The sequence below is a fragment of the Lynx canadensis genome, chromosome D1 (assembly GCF_007474595.2).
Source record: "Lynx canadensis isolate LIC74 chromosome D1, mLynCan4.pri.v2, whole genome shotgun sequence".
NCBI lineage: Eukaryota > Metazoa > Chordata > Mammalia > Carnivora > Felidae > Lynx > Lynx canadensis.
This window is the reverse complement of record NC_044312.2, coordinates 73175741-73195381: the sequence shown is the minus strand read 5'-3', so window position 1 is coordinate 73195381 and position 19641 is coordinate 73175741. Positions and strand designations below refer to the sequence as shown.

General features: G+C 43.0%; 1 protein-coding gene across 5 annotated transcripts in view; it reads left to right on the top strand.

The window, feature by feature from the left end:
- Window positions 1-19641, top strand: part of PLEKHA7 (pleckstrin homology domain containing A7) — a 221421-nt gene that overhangs the window by 151750 nt on the left and 50030 nt on the right. For all 5 annotated transcript variants that reach the window (XM_030332040.1, XM_030332044.1, XM_030332041.1 and 2 more), the window contains one exon: window positions 4041-4216. In XM_030332040.1, the coding sequence (XP_030187900.1) occupies window positions 4041-4216 (176 nt within the window). The remainder of the gene's footprint in view (window positions 1-4040; window positions 4217-19641) is intronic.

The following is a 19641-nucleotide window of genomic DNA, read 5'->3' as shown; positions in this document are numbered from 1 at the left end:
TATTCACCCAACTTTCACTGAACTCCACTGTTCTACCTGGTAGGATATAGATGCTAGGGATAGAACAATGAGAAGGACAAAGTCCTTGCCTTCGTGGAGCTTATATTCTAATTTTTTTTAATGTTTATTTCTGAGAGAGAGAGAGAGAGAGAGAGAGAGAGAAAGAATATATGAATGATCAGGGGAGGGGCAGAGAGGGAGGGAGACACAGAATCCGAAGCAGGCTCCAGGCTTTGTCTGAGCTGTTAGCCCAGAACCTGACACGGGCTCCAACTGGTAAACTGTGAGATCTTGACCTGAGGGCAGAGTTAGAGAGGGCAGAAAAGGGTCTTTCAAAGTTTCTAGAAAATTCATTCAGTCAGTCACCTTAGATTACTCAAGTGACTAGTCCTATAATAACATCAATTAACATCTTTTGAGCCCTAAAAATGGTAGGCTGTGCTGTAAGTTCCATATGTGCATTATCTCATTTAGTGCTCACACAGCCTTAAAAGGTAAGTACCATCATCACCCACCCATTTTAAAGATGAGGAAATGGAGGCCTGGAGAGATTGAGCAGCTTGCCCAAGGTTGCTCTGAGGTAAGAAGCCAGGCCCACCATGCAAGTCAGGCTAACTCCAGGGCCTGAGCTCTTACCCAGTTCACTGTGCTGCTCATAGCCCAAAGGTTGGGCACCAGGAGTTCCTTCTTAATGTCAATAAATGTGCACCACAGTCTGCGTAAGTTGGAAACCTGACAGTCTTATCCTTGACAGTTGCGGTTCTCAGCTCTCCTGTCCAGTTCATCACCAGGTCCTGCCGATATTACCTGCTAGTTTTGTCCAGACACTGGGTGCTCCTCTCCTTCTCAGCCCCCACCACCATCTCTCACCTATACTTCTGTAGTGGTGTCCTGCCCCCTATCCCCTCATCTGCCCCAGCTCAACTCTGACCTCTTCAGACTGCAGGCCAGAGTGGTTTTTCGAGACAAAAATCTGATCTTGCCACTCCCCAGCTCGAACTCTTTAATTGCTTCTCCTTGTTCTTGAAAATGAGACAAAACCCTAACATGACCACGTGGCCCTGGTCACCTGGCCCTGCCAGCTCCAGTGGCCTCATTTCATCCTGCTCTCTCCTTTTCTCTGTGCCAGGCATGCCGGCCTCATCCTTGAATATATCATACTCTTGTCTGTCTTGGGGTCCCACACATCCCACTGTGCTACTTTTACTAACATATCTGCTTACTATGTAGAAGGAAGATTAAATGTCACTTCCATAGGTAATTCCTTCTCCAGGTCAGGCCAGGTTCCCCTGATGTCCTCTCTCATAGCATCCTGAACTTCTTGACGATGCTTATAACAATTGTAGTTATTTGTCCGTAGTCTTTCTCTTCTTACGTGATTGTAAACTATCTTGACGTTGATTAAGGCTGTTGCTTCAATTTCTGGTACAGTACCTTTCACATAAATAATCAATGATAAATTATTGTTGAATGAATGAATTAGAGAATGAGTCAGTTGATGGGCCCTGGCCTTTAGAGTGCTCCTACATTTCCTCACCTAGGCCTCTATGTTCTAAAGGCTGATGCTGGGGGCTTGGAGTGTGAGCATTCTAGCTTTTATCTCTAGTGCCGGATCAAGACCAAGGTCCTAAGGGCCAGGAGAACAGTCCTATCCCAGGGGGATTAAGTTTTTGAGGTAAAATCGTCCTTGCATACATCTCCATTTCCTTTAGCTATAGCCTAAAGTTTTCCATTCGGTCATGCAAAGTTGCCTAATAGGACTGTTGTTTGGAAAGTGAAGAGCAGAGGGGAAGGGAACATCTTTGAGATAAGACTAGGAAGGGGTGAGGAGGCTTCTCATCATCTTGGTTTTGGCATCTTCCTCTGGCTCAGGGCACTTTGGACTTGGGTCACGTGGCCAACTCCCTGCACTTCTCACTTTTGCAGTAAATACATCGTTTGTGCCCAATCACAGGCAGAATGTGGCTAAGAACCTGTTGGTTAGAACCAAGGGCAGCTGGATACAGCACATATTGGCAGTTTGATTAGTGACTGAGGTTGTTTGTGATCATGTTAGCTCCTCTGTAATGCTGGATCTAACTCCCAAGGTCCATTTGTGAACACACACGCCAAGTCCCCCTGTTTGAAGGGTGTCCCATGTTGATTTCCTAGACAAGGCTGGCTCCACAAACACTAGTATAGCAGGAACATGCTCTATCTATCATACCCTTGAGGGCTAGCTATGCTTGTGAGTGGCCTTGTGTCTGGTGGGGTGCGTGCCTGTCCCACCTGTGACTGGACAGAAAGTCTGGGAGGAGGTATCAGAGATCTTATGGGGTCATTGCATGGGGGAGCTTTTCCAAGAATTTCTGCTGATTGACAGACACAACAAGTTCCTTCTCATTCTGTTCTCACTGCCACGTGTCCACCTGCTAAAACAGGAGGAATCTGGGACAGTGGATAATCCCTTAAACATGCAAGGAAGGAAATCAGGTTTGCTTTGGTCACTGTAGGGACCCTTACCTGCAGGCTAAGTTTGCCTGTACTCTCTTGGAATTAGCTGGATAGATTCAAGTATGTCAATATTAGTAGCAGATCCATAATTAATATGCATTTTGGACCTAGATGTTAGGGTGGGTCACAGAAGCAAATGTCGACAGTTTATCAGAGAGTTTTCATCTGTGACCATTAGTGGTTCTAGAAGCATGTCATTTTTCAGCTTCTAATTGGTTCTTTCATTTTGTTTTCTCTGGCTTATCCTTTCATGGGGTCTGCCTTTCTTTCTGGATCCACATTTTTGGACCAGTGATCTGTGTAATCATGCTAATATCTGGGCAGGACCTAGGAGCATTATATAGAGAAGCTTGGGCTTGGAGTCAGATAGACTTATGTACAAATCCTGGTTCCAACTCTTCATTTATTCCACAAACAATTATTAAGTACCTACTAGGTGCCAGGCACTGTTCCTGGGGATACCGTAGTGACAGACAAAGTCCTTGCTGTAATGGAGTTTATATTCTGGAGGGAAGAGACAGATGATAAGCAAACTAGTGTATAAAATAAATGATGCCAGGTAATATTAAATACTATGAGGAATCCATTACTGGGCATGGAGATCTGGGAAAGTTACTTAACATCTCAGACCTTCATCTGCCACATTTGTAAAATACAAATTCTGTCACTACCTCTCAGAGCTATTGGAATTAAAATGAGATTAAAGTCCTGGAAGTAACCAGGAGACACATAACAGGCACTGATCAGATTTGCCGATCTTCCTCTATTTTTTTTTTTTTTTTTTTTGGTTTTCCTTTTTATACCATCTTCCTATGTAGATTTGATGAGGTTTTTCATTACAACTTTAAGACAGGCCCCTACTTATCAGAACACAGTGGGAAGAAACTGGTGTTTCCTCTTGTTTGTACCCATCCTGGTTACTTTTCAGTGATCATTTCCATTACCTCTTCACGGACTCTTTGCAAGGATACATGTGAAAGCACTTTGAGGCTTCGTAGCACATAGTAGGTGTGCAAGGATTTTCAGTCAAATGTTAGCTCTGTCAAACTTTGTAGTGCCTCTTTGGAGAGCCAGAAGAGCAGCAGCGTTGATGGGCACTCATCACATGTCATGCCCGAGTGGTGAGGCACAGTGAATATCTGCACCAATTGCTAATTTTTGGCTCAATTCCAGTAATTGCGTGCTTCAGAAGAGCCAAGACAAGGATTCCAGAGAGTCTGCTTCTACAGAATGAGGGTTTTGAAAAACTCTTTCTCACGCAAGCCTTGACTGTGTGGCCCTCCCTAAGCAGGAGTAAGATAAGTAGGAATAGGTGCAGCTGCCTGGCTTTGACCATGGGGACTAGACACAGCTATCACTGGGTCTGACTGTACCAGGAAAGGGGAATCCAGCTGTGATGTTTTCTAGGTGTGGGAACAAGCTGGGTGGTACTTGGGCTTTTAATATGGAAGAGGGAAGAACATGGCCAGAGTGTCTTCTTGTTTTTGCTCCCAGAAGTGAAATGTGCACTGACCTCTCTGACCTTTGTTTCTGCCTCATGTTTACAGGCTGTGCACACGGGGATGCGAGCACTCATCTATAATAGCTCCACAGGGGGTTCTCAGGCCGAGCAGTCAGGCATGAGGACCTACTACTTCAGTGCCGACACCCAGGAGGACATGAACGCTTGGGTCCGGGCCATGAACCAGGCCGCACAGGTGCTGTCTCGATCATCACTAAAGAGGTCAGTCCCAATGGAGGGTCCCTGTCAGAGCACTTCTCACACTAGGATGGGGATCCAGATAAGAACTCTTAGGTGCCCCAAATTCCACCATTCATTCACTTGTATTAAGCCCTGCCCTTTCTTTGAAGTCCTATTTAACAATGAATTCTGTTGGAAAGATAATGCATACATGGTAAGGTCTCGCAGAAGTTATCTGGACCTCTCTTTGTTGAGCAGAGAAATGCCAAGGCCTGGGGACAGGAAGTGACTGCTTGGGATATGGAGCCTTGGAACCTGGTGTGTGTGTATTTCTCATTTTTCCTTCTCTGATGTGTGGTGAGATGGACAGCCTTGGGGCACCAGATTGGGAAAGGGAGAGACAGACAAGAAAGACCTTACAAACTGAAAATGTGCCAAAGAGTGACCACCATGTTGCTGAGGCTAGCTGGGAAGCTATTGTCCAGTCACCCCTTTCCTCAAGTGGACAAACCAAGGGTACAATCAGGGATCTTGAAATTCCTGAGTCTTTTGGCTGTGGGTGATTCCTTGAGAGAAAGCACAGGAGGACTATGAGTGGAGTCAGGAGCTCAGAGAAATAAGGTAACCCTAGAAAAGTCAGGATGTGCCTTTAGCGAGTCCTCATCTGACATGGGCCCATTTTTTTTCTTTTTTTCTTTTTTAATGTTTGTTTATTTTTGAGAAAGAATATGAGCGGTGGAAGGGCAGAGAGAGGGAATGAAAGGGTCTGAAATGGGCTCCATGCTGATAGCACAGATCCCAATGTGGGGCTCAAACTCACAAACTGCAAGATCATGACCTCAGCCGACTGAGCCACTCATGTGCCCCCCATTTTCCTCTATCTGAACACGTTGCTGTGTTCAGAGGCCTCTTTGAGTATGGTCTTTCAGTGAGGCCTCAAAACAAAAGGTTATTCTCCAGAAACCTAAAGGTGGGATTTTTTTTAGTGACTGTAAATGGATTTCACATGGTGTATTATAGCTTGTCAACCTTTTCCAAGTCACGTGTATGTGACTTTTGGTATTAGTGGTACTTCCTAGCTTCATGCCGTCTTTCTTGAAGCAAACAGAGGGTGTAGTGTGACCTCCTTCAAGGGGCCAGCCTGGGGTCTGGCCCTACTTTTGAAGCTTCCATAATACCTCAGTCAAGCATTTCCCACGCTGTTTTTTTTTTTTTTTTTTTTCCCCCTTCTGTATACTTCTCAGTATCCTAGACTTCAGGGAGGGATTGTCTTTGTATCTTCTGCACACTTGACACAGAGTAAGCCGTTAAATGTCTGTTGAGTGAATAAGCGAGTGAAAGAATGAATGAATGTGTTAGATAGGACAGGAAGAATGACTATGCTGGAAGTTCCCACATAGACCCTGAATCAGTAACTGCAGGTGTTCAGTCAAATCTGACTCTACCTCCTAGCATTGTCATGCAGCCTGCATTTGTCTATTGTGTCCATAATGATGATGTGAAAGCATCTGCCATTAGCCTGTGGGCACTCTGTTTAGAGTGACATCGGTATTTCTTTTTAGTTTTTTCCAGTTTTTTTTTTTTCTTAAGTTTTATTTATTTATTTTGAGAGAGACAGAGCAAGTAGGGGAGGGGCAGAGAGGGAGGGAGACACAGAATCCTAAGTAGGCTCTGCACTGTCAGCATGAAGCCCAGTGCAGGGCTTGAACTCAAGAACTGTGAGATCATGGCCTTAGCCAAAACCAGGAGTCAGATGTTTAACCAACTGAGCCACCCAGGTGCCCCAACATTGGTGTTTCTTTGATACGTCTTATTCCTAGTGCACATGCTGGTTCCTAATGCTGTTTCTTAGTTTTTGTTTTTCATCCTTAAAAAAACCATATATGTATGTATGTATATCTGGACATACATATATGTATGTATATACACATATTTTAAATAAAATACAATAAATGACATTTTTATTAAAAAAAAATGCAAAGAGTAAAGACAAAATATCCTTAATCACCTTCCTAGGGTAATCTCTGTTATTAAGTTAATGGGCATCCTTTTTAACTTCACTTAAATTCATTTATATACATATGTGCACTTAAAGAAATATGTGTTTCTTTTGTGTTTTTTTAAAGCACGAATGATAAAATCTTGAAATCTTTATCAGTGTATGTGGATCAGCTTTACTTTGGACTGTTGTATATGGTGTTTTATAAGACCATAATGCTCCAAACCTTAATGGTTTATTTTTTTCTCATCTTTTACTATTATAAATAGGCCTGCAATGAAAAACCTTCTACAAGCGTCTGCATGTGTGAGTCTTTCAAATTGCTGGGTCAAAATACAATGTATTTTTAATTTTAATTGATACACCAAGATGCAGTTTAAAGAAAGCTGTATAGTCCACTACCCACATCTTTGCCAGTAGTTGATATTATCAAGATTTAAAATATTTTGCTGAGCTGCTGTGTAGTTAAATAGTATTTCAGTGTATGTCTCCACGATGCTGGGGATCTTTTCTGTTTTTTGGCTACTTGTATTTCCCCTCCACTGAACTGCCTCTACCTTTCCTCTGCCCATTTTTCTACTGAGTTGTTTGCCTTCTCTCGGTGCTTCCTTCCCTGTGTGCTGTGACATCTCCTCAGGTTAGGATGTGGCTTAGTCCCTTGCAGAGGTTGCTTGCAGGCTGTCCACTCTTGTGGTTAACGGAACGGGATGCTGTTTGCCAGTCTTTAATATTCTGGCCTTTTTCCTGTTCTCTTTGATTTCTCAGACATCACCTGAGAGATTTCCTGAGCCTGTTTCTGAGTTCCCTGAGGCCCTGGGGTCCTGATGGCTGGGTCTTTCCCATCTTCTTCCCCATCTTGGACTTTTAGTCTCTTTTAACTAAGGTTGTTTTCTTTTTCATGAAGAAGATCATTCTTCTTGATGAAGTTATGGAACTCAATCTAGAAGTTAAAGAATTTGCCTTTATTTATACTACATCATCTACCCCAGGCAGAGATACTTACATCTAATCATATTCTTTTAAAGCCCTCCCCTTCTTCATTTTAATTCTTTTTTTTTTTTTTTTTGGTATGATCTTATTTATTTATTTATTTATTTATTTATTTATTTATTTTTAAAATTTACATCCAAGTTAGCATATAGTGCAATAATGATTTCAGGAGTAGAATCCAGTGATTCATCCCCTACATATAACACCCAGGGCTCATCCCAACAAGTGTCTTGCTTAATGCCCCTTGCCCATTTAGCCATCCCCCCACCCACAATCCCTGCAGCAACCCTCAGTTTGTTCTCTGTATTTAAGAGTCTCCTATGTTTTGTCCCCCTTCCTGTTTTTATATTATTTTTGCTTCCCTTCCCTTATGTTCATCTGTTTTGTATCTTAAATTCCACATATGAGTGAAGTCATATATTTGTCTTTCTCTAATTTCACTTAGCATAACACACTCTAGTTCCATCCATGTTGTTGCAAATGGCAAGATTTCATTCTTTTTGATTGCCGAGTAATACTCCATTGCATATATAAACCACATCTTTATCCATTCATCTGTTGATGGACATTTGGGCTCTTTCCATACTTTGGCTATTGTCGGTAGTGTTGCTATAAACGTTGGGGTGCATGGGCCCCTTCAAAACAGCACACCTGTATCCTTTGGATAAATACCTAGTAGTCCAATTGCTGGGTTGAGGGTAATTATACTTTTAATATTTTGAGGAACCTCCATACTGTTTTCCAGAGTGAATGCACCAAGTTGCATTCCCACTGGCATGCAAAAGAGTTCCTCTTTCTCTGCATCCTTGCCAACATCTGTCGTTGCCTGAGTTGTTAATTTTAGCCACTCTGACTGGTGTGAGGTGGTATTTCATTGTGGTTTTGATTTGTATTTCCCTGATGATGAGTGATGTTGAGCATCTTCTTATGTGTCTGTTAGCCATCTAGATGTCTTCTTTGGAAAAGTGTCTATTTATGTCTTCTGCCCATTTCTTCACTGGATTATTTGTTTTTTGGGTGCTGAGTTTGATAAGTTCTTTATAGATTTTGGATACTAACCCTTTATTGATATGTTGTTTGTAAATATCTTCTCCCATTCTGTTGGTTGCCTTTGAGTTTTGCTGATTGTTTCCTTTGCTGTACAGAAGCTTTTTATCTTGATGAGGTCCCAATAGTTCATTTTTGCTTTTGTTTCCCTTACCTCTGGAGACATGTTGAGTAAGAAGTTGCTGCAGCCGAGGTCAAAGAGGTTGTTGCCTGATTTTTCCTCTAGGATTTTGATAGCTTCCTATCTTATGTTTAGGTCTTTCATACCTTTTGAGTTTGTTTTTGTGTATGGTGAAGAAAGTGGTCCAGGTTAATTTTTCTACATGTCGCTGTCCAGTTTTCCCAGCACCACTTGCTGAAGGGACTCTATTCCATTGGATATTCTTCCCTGCTTTGTCAAAGATTAGTTGGCTATACATTTGTGGGTCCATTTCTGGGTTCTCTATTCTGTTCCATTGATCTAAGTGTCTTTTTTGGTGACAGTACCATATTGTGTTGATGATTATAGCTTTGTAATGTCTTTAAGTCCAGAATTGTGATTTCAGGAGAGAGAGAATCTTGAGCAGGCTTCACGCCCACCACAGAGCCTGATGTGCAGCTTGATCTTATAACTGTGAGATCATGACCTGACTCGAAATCAAGAGTTAGACACTTAAATGACTGAGCCACCCAAGTGCCCCTCATTTTAATTTTAAGAAAAAGAAAAAGTTTGTTTTTGTTTTGCTTTAAATAAATCATCTTCAGCTCCTTCCAGACTCTGCCCTTTTTGCCATCATTCCTGTGGGCCCATTCCACTATAGATCTGTGCTTGATTTTTGTGCGCCAGCTTCCATTTCTTGTGCATGTCCTTTTATAACTTGAGCTCTGAGAGATGCCTGTGTTGTTATACTGGCTTCTTTATTATTAAAAAAAATTTTTTTTAATGTTTATTTTTGAGGGTGGTGAGGGGTATAAAGAGAAAGACGCAGAATCTGAAGCAGGCTCCAGGCTCTTAGCTGTTAGCACAGAGCCTGATGGCAGGGGTCGAACGCACGAACTGTGTGATCATGACCTGAGCTGAAGTCAAACGTTTAGCTGACTGAGCCACCCAGGCACCCCTGTACTGGCTTCTTTAGACCAGCAATGGCAAATTAGTTCTTTCTTGTGTTCCATCTTTGTTCAGTTCATCAAGACTGATTAGGGCACTGGGTCAAAGATAACCTGAGAATGAAACCAAGTTTAACAGGAAGAAGTGTTGTGATTGAAAAGTGATGTCTTGCTTGAACCATTCAGGATTAATTTGCTACCTGAGATTTGGCCTTTTTTTTTTTTTTTTTTAACTTTTTCCTACCTAAAGATTTTATAATTAACTATCAGATTCTGGTTTGTGAGGGGCTCCATCCTTTATCTGTTGGGCTGCCTTCCTTCCCTTTTAGGGTCTCAGGTCATTGTATTGTCCCTAGTTTTTCTCTGAACTTGTAACATTTTTCTTATTCTCTTAATAAACTCTTAAAATCCCATAATCATGTTTGCCTAAGTTTCCTTCCTTAAAAAATAAAACAAGCCAAAAATTTTGTCCTACCTTCTGAGTCAGAATAAAGGCAGAATAATATTTCCTCTTAACTTTCTGAGAGATTATCAGCTAAGCAAATCCAGACTCACTAAATGTTCTTTCCCCAGAATAAGATGTTCAGACATTTGGTTAGTTAGAATTATTCATTAGGCAGTACTTAATCTTCCCTTTCCTTCAGTTTTGTGATCTGCATTGGAAAATCTCCATCTGTGTTAAGTGAGGGGCCCCGGTGGTCGTGTAACGGTCTTGGTCTCTCCCCAACTTGATTCTCATCAGATGCTTCTGTCATTATCCATATAGGCAGATGCTTACATATGTGGTATGGTAGGACTCCTGATTGCAGGCAGCAGAAAATGCAGACAAATTTACCTTAGAAAGGGAGGAATTCGTTGGTTGCTTCACTGAAAAGTTCAGGATAGATCTAGCTTTAGAAATGCTGGGTTCAAGGCTCAGACAGTATCATTACAAGTCATTCTCTCAGGCTCTGGGGTCTGGCCACCCTTGGGTTGGATTCATTCTTCAGCTCCATGTGGAGGTTCCTGGCAGATCTAAGAAAGATCTGGTGGCAAAATAGCTGCAGTAGCCCTGGACTCCTGTCGTCTGGCTGAAGAAAGTCCAGCAGGAAAGAGCCAGAGCCTTGTCCAGAAACTCTTGTCCAGAGAGAGGCATTCTGATTAGACAGGCTTAGATAATATTTGAACCTTAAATCATGTACTGTGGACAGGGAATATACATGCTGATTGGCACCGATCCAGGATACATTCTTCACTTCTGAGAACCAGGCCACAGGGACTGCGGGCAAGGTAAGGGTGGATGCCCAAGAAATGTTAGGGCTATGGGCAGAGGAAGGAGAAATGACCCATTGGAATGGGATAAAGGGGGTGCAAGCAATTAATGTCCAGGCCAGCTGATTGATTCACCCCCTCACTTCCTACTGTATTGGTTTCTTTTACCTTATGTTCTCCTCCCAGAGCTTAGTGTCTGAAGTCAGATAGACATGGGTTCAAATCCTATCTCTACTACTTTCTAGCTGTGTTACTTGTACAGATTGAGAATGCTTTTTAAACTTTTTCTTAACATTTATTTTTGAGAGACAGAGCATAAGTGGGGGAGGGACAGAGAGAGAGAGAGAGAGACAGAATCTAAAACAGGCTCCGAGCTGTCAGCACAGAGTTTGATATGGGGCTCGAACCCACAGAACATGAGATCATGACCTGAGCTGAAGTCAGACACTTAATTGACTGAGCCACCCAGGTGCCCTGGGAATGCTTTTTAAACCTCAGTTCAGTGGGTGGTGGGTATTGAGGAGGGCACCTTTTGGGATGAGCACTGGGTGTTGTATGGAAACCAATTTGACAATAAATTTCATATGTTGAAAAAAAAATAAACCTCAGTTCATAGGGCTATTACAAGTGTTAAGTTAAATAAATGAATGTATAATGTGCTTACTTAATAGGATGCCTAAGATACTTTGTATTGGGTATGCTGCCTTCCATAGGGTTTGGTTTGACAATGTCACTGGCCCTTTTTTCTTTACAACCACCCAGTTTCATCAACCATGCCCTGGATCACATTGATGATGAGTCTTCTGTGAGCAAAATGCACTCTTCCTTGTCAGAATGTGCTCATCCCCTAGCAGGGTCATGGTGGTTCTGCTCTGCTCAGGCTCCTGCAGCACCATCCATCCACCTGCCTCTCACCTCCTTCCTCCTCCAGCCTCTTCCTACATCATTACTCTGACCCAGGAGCAGAGTTGAGCACCCTTGCTTCAACTTCTTTCTTTATCCTTTTGTTTCCTACACAGGCTTCAGAGATCTTTGATAGAAATTCATTCATGTATTCTTTTTTTTTTTTTTAACGTTTATTCATTTTTTGAGAGACAGAGCGTGAATGGGGGAGGGGCAGAGAGAGAGGGAGGCGTAGAATCCAAAACAAGCTTCAGGCTCAACTGACAGCACAGAGCCTGACGCGGGGCTCAAACTCACAAACCATGATATCATGACCTGAGCCGAAGTTGGACGCTTAACCGACTGAGCCACCCAGGCGCCTGATCATTCATGTGTTCTTAAGATCCCATCCCATACACTATAAGGGGCACCAAGCAGTGCTGCCCAATCCTGCTCTCTATCTCCTTCTGTTCATAATTTCTACCCTCCATTTCCATGTTCTCCCACTTGCCAGACTTTGGACTGGTTTTTGATTCCCTACAGCTTCCTTGAAATCTGTCTTCCCAACTCTGCCATTGGACTGCTTTTTGTCTGTTGTCTAAGAATGTCTTGTCCTCTCCAATAAGCTAAAACACTAAGCAAGCAAGAGGTCAGCTTGCTTTCACAGCTCACAAAACTGACAAGCAGCTCAAATAGGAGGGCCTATCAGAAGACAACTTATCTCTTTTCTCAGTTTCCAAATTCTCTGGTCTCTGTGTAACTGGTAGTCCTGTCTTTGGACTGTAGGAACTTATTGTCTAATCACCTTTGGAGTAAAAACCATTTTCCTTAGGGCATTTGAGCACTGTATGGGTTTAGTCCCTATTACACCTTTGGACTCATGTCTCACCATTCCCCATTCTCTATGCTCCAGCCATACTGAACTTCTTGAATTGGGTGCATTTGTACTCATGCATTCATCTATTTAGTCTTTTATTCTACAAGTATTTATTGAGGGCATACTGTGCAGCAGATACTGTTAAAGATGCTGTGTTCAAAGAAAGAGGCAAAGTCCCATGCATTCTTGGGTAGGAGAGGTAGACATAGACCATAAACAGGTAAACAACAAGACAATTTTCTATCATGATCTATGCATGAAGGCAGTAAAATAGGGTGATGGGATAGGAGGAGTGAGGGGGCAGAGAGTAGCCACTTTTGTTTGGATGGTCAGGGAAGGCCTCTGTGGGAAGTATATGGAAGTGAGGCCTGATTGATATATGAAGGTTAAGGATGCAAAACTGAGGTGGAGTGCTTAAAACAGAAGGAATGGGCCCTTACAAACACCTTGTGGCAAGAAGGAGCTTGGTTTGTTGGGGAAACAGAAAGCTAGGGAGTGTGGCTGAATCTAAGGGAGCAAGGGGGAGAGTAGACTGTGATGGGATCCAGGTGAGAGATGGAGGTCCATCTCATGAGGCACCAGGATCCATCTGGGCCTTGCTCATCTGCCTCTCCAGTCCTCACCCTTACTAGGAGAACTTCAGCACATACTTCAAGCCTTAGCCTAAATATTCCTTAACCTTTCAGTGTGTTAGATACCCCAGTTTGTAGAACTGTGTCATTCCTTTTGCGTAGGACTTTCATGTTCAAGCTATGTTGGCATGCTTTTTCTTTTTTTTTTTTAAATGTTTTATTTATTTTTGAGACAGAGAGAGACAGAGCATGAGCAGGGGAGGGGCAGAGAGAGAAGGAAACACAGAATCTGAAGCAGGCTCCAGGCTCTGAGCTGTCAGCACAGAGCCCGACGCGGGGCTTGAACTCACAAACTGCAAGATCAAGGCATGCTTTTTCATTGTCACCCCTACTAGTCTGTAAGCTTCTTGAAAATGGAACATAGTAAGCAGTTCGTTAATGAATGGGTGCACGGATGTTTAGCTGACTGGGCAGGTGGGTGGAAGGATGGATGGATGAACAAAACAGTTACAAAAACTCTACCTGTAAATTGTTCAAATAAAGATTTGGGATGTCAGGGGGGAGTCGGACAACTGTCGTGGGATTGGTGTGTGGGCAACCAGCCCGCTCAGAAATAGCCCATACATTGCTGGCTGTTTGTAGTCTCTTCAGAGAACTAAATATTTGGCTTTCCAAATGCTGATCACTTTGAGTAAAGTGTAGCAGGAACACCTAAGGTTGGACAAGCCCCTTGGATCCTGAGCAGAAGTAATTTGTGGAGACGTTTTCAGTCAGGTGCAGGGCTTTGGGGTCAGATCAGATGGGATTTGAATCCTGTGTATGTCACTGGTTGCATGATTCAAGGCAAGTTGGTTAACCTCTTTCAGCTTCACTTTTATTACCTGTAATGAGAGAATAATAATATCCCTAGCCTTGGAGGATTTTACAATGAGAAGAAGAGGTAATCTATTTAATTTGCTTAGCTCAGGGGTTTGCATTTAGTTAGTGCTCAGTGATCACGGTTGCTGCCATCGTTCCTATTCTTCAGTAGAGAAACTTATTGTAGGTAATCTGGTACTTACTGACTGCCCTCAGCCTCTCTGGGCTTGACAGTACTGGCCTTGCAGGATTGTTGTAGGGATTAGGGATGGTCTAATCTCTAATTCCTGGCACATATGAGGACCATACCAGGATATGGTAATAATAACCAAGCATTAGCCACAAAAAAATGAATGACCCAAAACTGTGGCTGCCATAGGGAGATGGAAGGTGAGTGAACTTGGCCAGAACTCCAGACTGGGTTGGGTTGAACTGTGATGGTTGAGCATGACTTACTCAGTAGAAAGAAGAAGGAAGGATTCTCTAGGCAGAAATGAACAAAGTGAGGGGACCCAGAGTAACCAGACTTCCTTTGTCTGGTTTGTCAATCCTTAAAACTTCACAAGGGACTTTGCCAGTAGCTACCTCTTTGAGGCAAGAGGCATCCCAGCTTGGCAGTCTGGTGTTGCCTATTTTTTTCTTTAGCTTTGCTCTTCTTTAGGGTGGGACAGTGTGGAGAATTGGAGAGTGTGTCTTCAGAGCTGTCAGGCCCTCTATTGTTAATTTAGAGCAGAGCCTGAGAGGGAGCCAGATATCTGCCCCAACCTGCCCTCCCAGGGGGACTGCCCTAGTTAACTCTGGGGGAAAGAAGAACAGACTCCTGTCTGCCATTTCTCTCCAGCCATTTCCTTCCTCAAATGTTAGGAATTTAAGTGAGCAAGCCTGCCATAGGCTCCCAACATACTTTGTGCCCCTTTCTCTTCAGTCTTTTGTACAAGTCTATGGAGAGTGCCTAGGGTCAGTTCTGACTTTGAGCCCACTGCCCTCCTGAGACCGGGGTCAGTGCTCAGGGCTTAGCATCAGTCAACACAGGCTGCACTGGTTTCTTTATCCAGGGCAGGACTTCTGCCACCTGACCTGGCTCAGACTAAACTCTCTAAGAATATCGGTGGCCTGGCCCTTGTTCTTGGGCTCCTGGTTGGGTCATTTAGGTGTGGTGAGTAGGGAGATATCCTCCAATGGAATTGTGACAGAATGGCTGTATCTGCCCCTGGACCAAAGTCCAACCAAGGCTCTACAAGCTGTCATTCCTCTTCCCACCCAAGTCTTTGAGATTTAATGTGTGTGGTGTGTGCGTATATTTAGCATTAAGACAGAGGGAAATGTTAGTTCTTATTTCCAGGTGAGATAAAAGGGTTTAGAGGCAGAATAAAATAATAATTAGTCCTTGGTGTGATCTGTTGACTTCCAAGTTCTTGTGAAGAAAAGGAGTAAGAAAGAAGTATCCCCAGACTGAGGTGAGTGCTTTTCCCACTTGCAGGAGGAAACAAGAATTTGCTCTAAACAGACAAGTAGCATTGCTGTGATGTGCTGAAAATGGAGGGACCCAATCCCTGCTAATGATGTTTAGCCCCTTCTAACAGTTAGGGATTGTGTTTGGTGGCTAGTGACAGAACGGCCTAACTTAGGATGGCAAAATCAAGTTGGGTTTCACATAACGGGAATCCCGAGGTAGTTAGTCTAGGCTGGTATAATAGCTCCCTGGTGCCATCAGGGACCTGGGCTCTTTCTCACTTTCTACCCAGATTTTAGTAGGTGGCTTTTATTCTTATTTTTGTCACCTTCCAATGCAACATAGAGTCTAAGTTCCAGGCAGGAAGAAGGGAAGGGTTAGCTAAGTCAGCTAAGTGTGACTTTTTAAAAAGACTTTCCCGGGGAAGACCCACCCAGCAATTTCTGTGTACATCTTTTAACATCTTATTGGCTACATCTAAGTCACATGATCACCCTTAGCTCCAAGGGAGGTTGGGAGATGGGAGTTTTTTCCTAGATACATTACCACTTAGAAAAAATTGAGTCAGGGACGAGGGAGAGAATAGATGTAGTCAACAGATTTGTATTTGAGGGCATGCTGTTTGCCAGGCACTATGCTGTGCTCTTTCTGTGCACTCTCTCCTTTAGTCCTCACAATAGCCCAGAGAAGCAGTGGTTGTTGTCCCCATTTTACAGATAAGAAACTGGAAACCAGAGAGGTCACAGACTTGCTCAAGGTCACCCAGCTTGCATTGGGTGGAACCACCTCTTGAATCTGGGTCTGACTGGCTCTTAACCTTATGTTCTCTGGCTTTGACGCATTTGGCCAAAATGGTCACTGAATGCCAAGAATTCCGTTTTTGAATAGTCACTGAGTCTGGGTACTCACAATGATAGTAATGACCTGCACTGGAAAGGCTTGTGTCATCTTAGCTAAACCTGTGTGCCCTGTATGGCCATCTTGTCTGAGTGACACAGTCATTGAGGGCTGAGGGGTGCTTCATTCTTTCCCATCATTGTGCTAACTGAGCATTGCAAATCTATTTTGTGACAGGTCTCCTGATTTGAGAAGTTGTGGGTTAAATTGTAGGGAATATAGGGAGACAGGGAGAAAACAAGAAAACATTTTTGCCTTAAATCCTATAACTTCATTAAGTTAACTGTTTAATAAATCAGTTAAGGTGGAGGAGTAGAGGACATTACCTTCACCTTTCTTACCTGCAGCCATAGCCTGAATATTTGGGGCACAAAGCATCTTATGTTAGTCCTAGCAGTTAGAGACCAGGAGCTGTTCATAATCCCAAGTTTGAGGGTCTAGAAGGCTGCCAGGTAGCTAGCAGACGTCCATTCTTTTAGCCACCCTCTTAAGGTTTGTTTTGCAGTAAATGGTGGTATTAATCTGAGAAAAGGATTTGTCATTGTCTATCAACTTTATTATCAGGAAGTACTGGCATATGTCAGGGTGTGTCCATCATATGTGCACACACAGTAAAGACTAAAGTTTATAGTTAGAAATTGAGCTCCAAGGTTAAAAAGACTGGAAACCTCCATGGTTTTGGGTCAGTTAATGAGAACAGGATTAAATGTGGTTACCATGATTAAATTGGGCTTTAGGGTTGTCTGGCTTTGACGGCAGAGACTGTTTTTTGTGCTATTTTCTTATCTCTCCAAGTGCCTGCCCCAGTGGAGATAGATAGTTGCTCAGTAAATACATGGAGGTTGATAAAGAAAGGAAAATCCCCCTGCCGTTTGGTTGGGCTGAGGCATCATACCCACAGTCTTTGGTTTCTGGAGTTGAGAAAACCCCCTTTTCCTTTCGGTTCTAATATCATAACATGTAGGTGGCATGTTTGTTTTACAGCCTGGTTTTTGTGACAAAGTACTGTTATCTTTGGGGTGGAAATAACAAGGGGGTACAGTTACTTAGATCTCACAGCTGGAGTGACCAGGTTATCAAGCTTCGGTGACTTGTCTGGGGTCTGACCCAGAGGACGGCCAGAGCTCTAGTCCTCTAGGCAGCAGCCTTAGCAAAGCCTGCATGGGCGGTTTCCCGAGTTTGAGAAACAGTAAAGAAGATAAAGACCAACTCAGGCAACCCGAAGGCTACTGGCTGGAGTTACACTGATGCAGTTATGGAGGATTAGAGGAAGAAAGGAAAGACAGAGTTAAAGCCTATAATGTACCCTGTAGAACACAGTGGTCCCTGAATGAATGCAGAGTAAGAATTGCTTTTTCTTAAAGAGTAATCCCCAAATATTTCCCATGTATTCCTACTACTGGAGCTTACAGACCAACTGAACGTTAGGAATGGAAGGGCCCTCAGAGATCACAATCTAAATATGTCATTATAAAGTGATGTAATAGGACTTCTTCGGCAAAGAGTAACAGAGACCAAACTCAAACTGGCTTGAGTGAGAAAGAGAATTTATGGGTTCACAACCAGAAAGTCCAAGGATATATCTGGTTTAGTTATGGTTAAGACTCAGAGCTCAGGTTAAATTTTTAGGATTGTTTCTCTCCATCTGCTTTCCTTGGTGTTGGTTTCATTCTCAAATAGCTGATTCCCATATAGTTATAGCAGCTCAAGACCAGCTCCAACCAAAGTCCCAGAACTAACTCTGACAGGCCTGGAAGAGTGTCAACCCCTGAACTGATTACTGAGACTTGGAGCCTCAGCTGGATAGGGACTAGTAGAGTCAGTAACACCCAAACCACATGGATCAAAAGTGGGGGAAGGTGGTCCCCAAATGGAAATTGAAATGCTGAAATTGATTTTTATTTTTAAACAAAGCTTTGTGTCTTCATGGTTAAGTCAGGAGAGTGCCTGGGCAGTAAGATTTGTGATTGCTTTTCTTAGTTACTTTACATTGACATTTTAACTGTCTCCCAGACTGGATCGATTCTGCCCTGAGTCTGTGCTGGTAATTGGTAGCTGAGGTTCCTAGGTCATTGCAAGGATGCCTGGGGTCTGGCCACCAAGATGTAAATGCAGCAGCATTTCCATTGTATGCTTTCAGGTGAAAATGAGAGAGCCCTCTGGCTTGGTCATTTGAGGAGTGATGGATCTCCTGGCCAGGACTTTTTTTTACTTTCCTTTTTTTAAAAAACAATTTTTTTTGAGAGAGAGAGAGAGCACATGAGTAGGGGAGGGGCAGAGGGAGAGGGGGAGAGAGAGAATCTTAAGCAGGCTCACACCCAGCATGGAGCCCGACATGGGACTCCATCTCACAACTGTGAGATCATGACCTAAGCCAAAATCAAGAGTTAGACACTTGAACCACCCAGGTGCCCCTCTTTTTCAAATTTTTATTTAAATTCTTGTTAGTTAACATACAGTGTAAAATTGGTTTCAGCAGTAGAGTTCAGTGATTCGTTAGTTAAATACAACACCTAGCACTCATCACAAGTGTCCACAAGTACATCAACAAGTGTCCTCCCTAATCCCCATCACTCATCTCCTCCCACCCTCCTCTCCTCCAGCAACCCTCACTTTGTTCTCTATCATTAAGAATCTCTTGTGGTTACTTCTCTTTCTTCTCCTTCCCTGCCTTCCCATATGTTCATCTGTTTTGTTTCTTAACTTCCACACATGACTGAAATCATATAGTATTTGTCTTTCTCTGACTTACTTATTTTGCTTAGCATAATACACTCTAGCTCTGTGCACATTGTTGGAAGTGGCAAGGTTTCATTCTTTTTGATGGCTGAGTAATATTCCATTGTATATATACCACATCTTCTTTATCCATCCATCAGTCCATGAACATTTCGGCTCTCTCCAAAGCTTGGCTATTATTCATAATGCTGCTGTAAATACTGGGGTGCATGTACCCCTTCGAATCTGTATTTTTGTATCCTTTGGGTAAATACCTAGTCGTGCAAATGCTGGATCCTAGGGTAGTTCTATTTTTAACTTTTTGAGGAATCCCCATACTGTTCTCCTGAGTGGATGCACCAGTTTACATTTCTACCAACAGTACAACAGTGCACGACTAGGGGAGGGGCAGAGGGAGAGAGAGAATCTTAAGCAGGTTGTCCTGCTTAAGGAGGGGGTTCCTCTTTCTCACATCACCAACACCTGTTGTTTCTTGTGTTGTTAATTTTAGCCATTCTGACAGGTACAAGGTAGTATCTCATCATTGTTTATATTTGTATTTCCCTGATGATGAGCTATGTTGAGCATCTTTTCATGTGTCTGTTAGCCATCTGGATGTCTTCTTTGGAAAAGTGTCTATTCATGTCTTTAAGGCTGGGATCTTTTTTCCAGGGATACTGGCTGCCCCATCCAAGGGTCCTTGGCAATTTTTTGGTCCTGCTGGGCTGGGGTGTGTTCTCCTTTCTCCCTAATCTAAATTCTGCAAAGCTTATGGAGCTGTTGCTATGTCCCTGGTACCAGGTAATTGGGATGCAGACATAACTAGGATCCTGACCC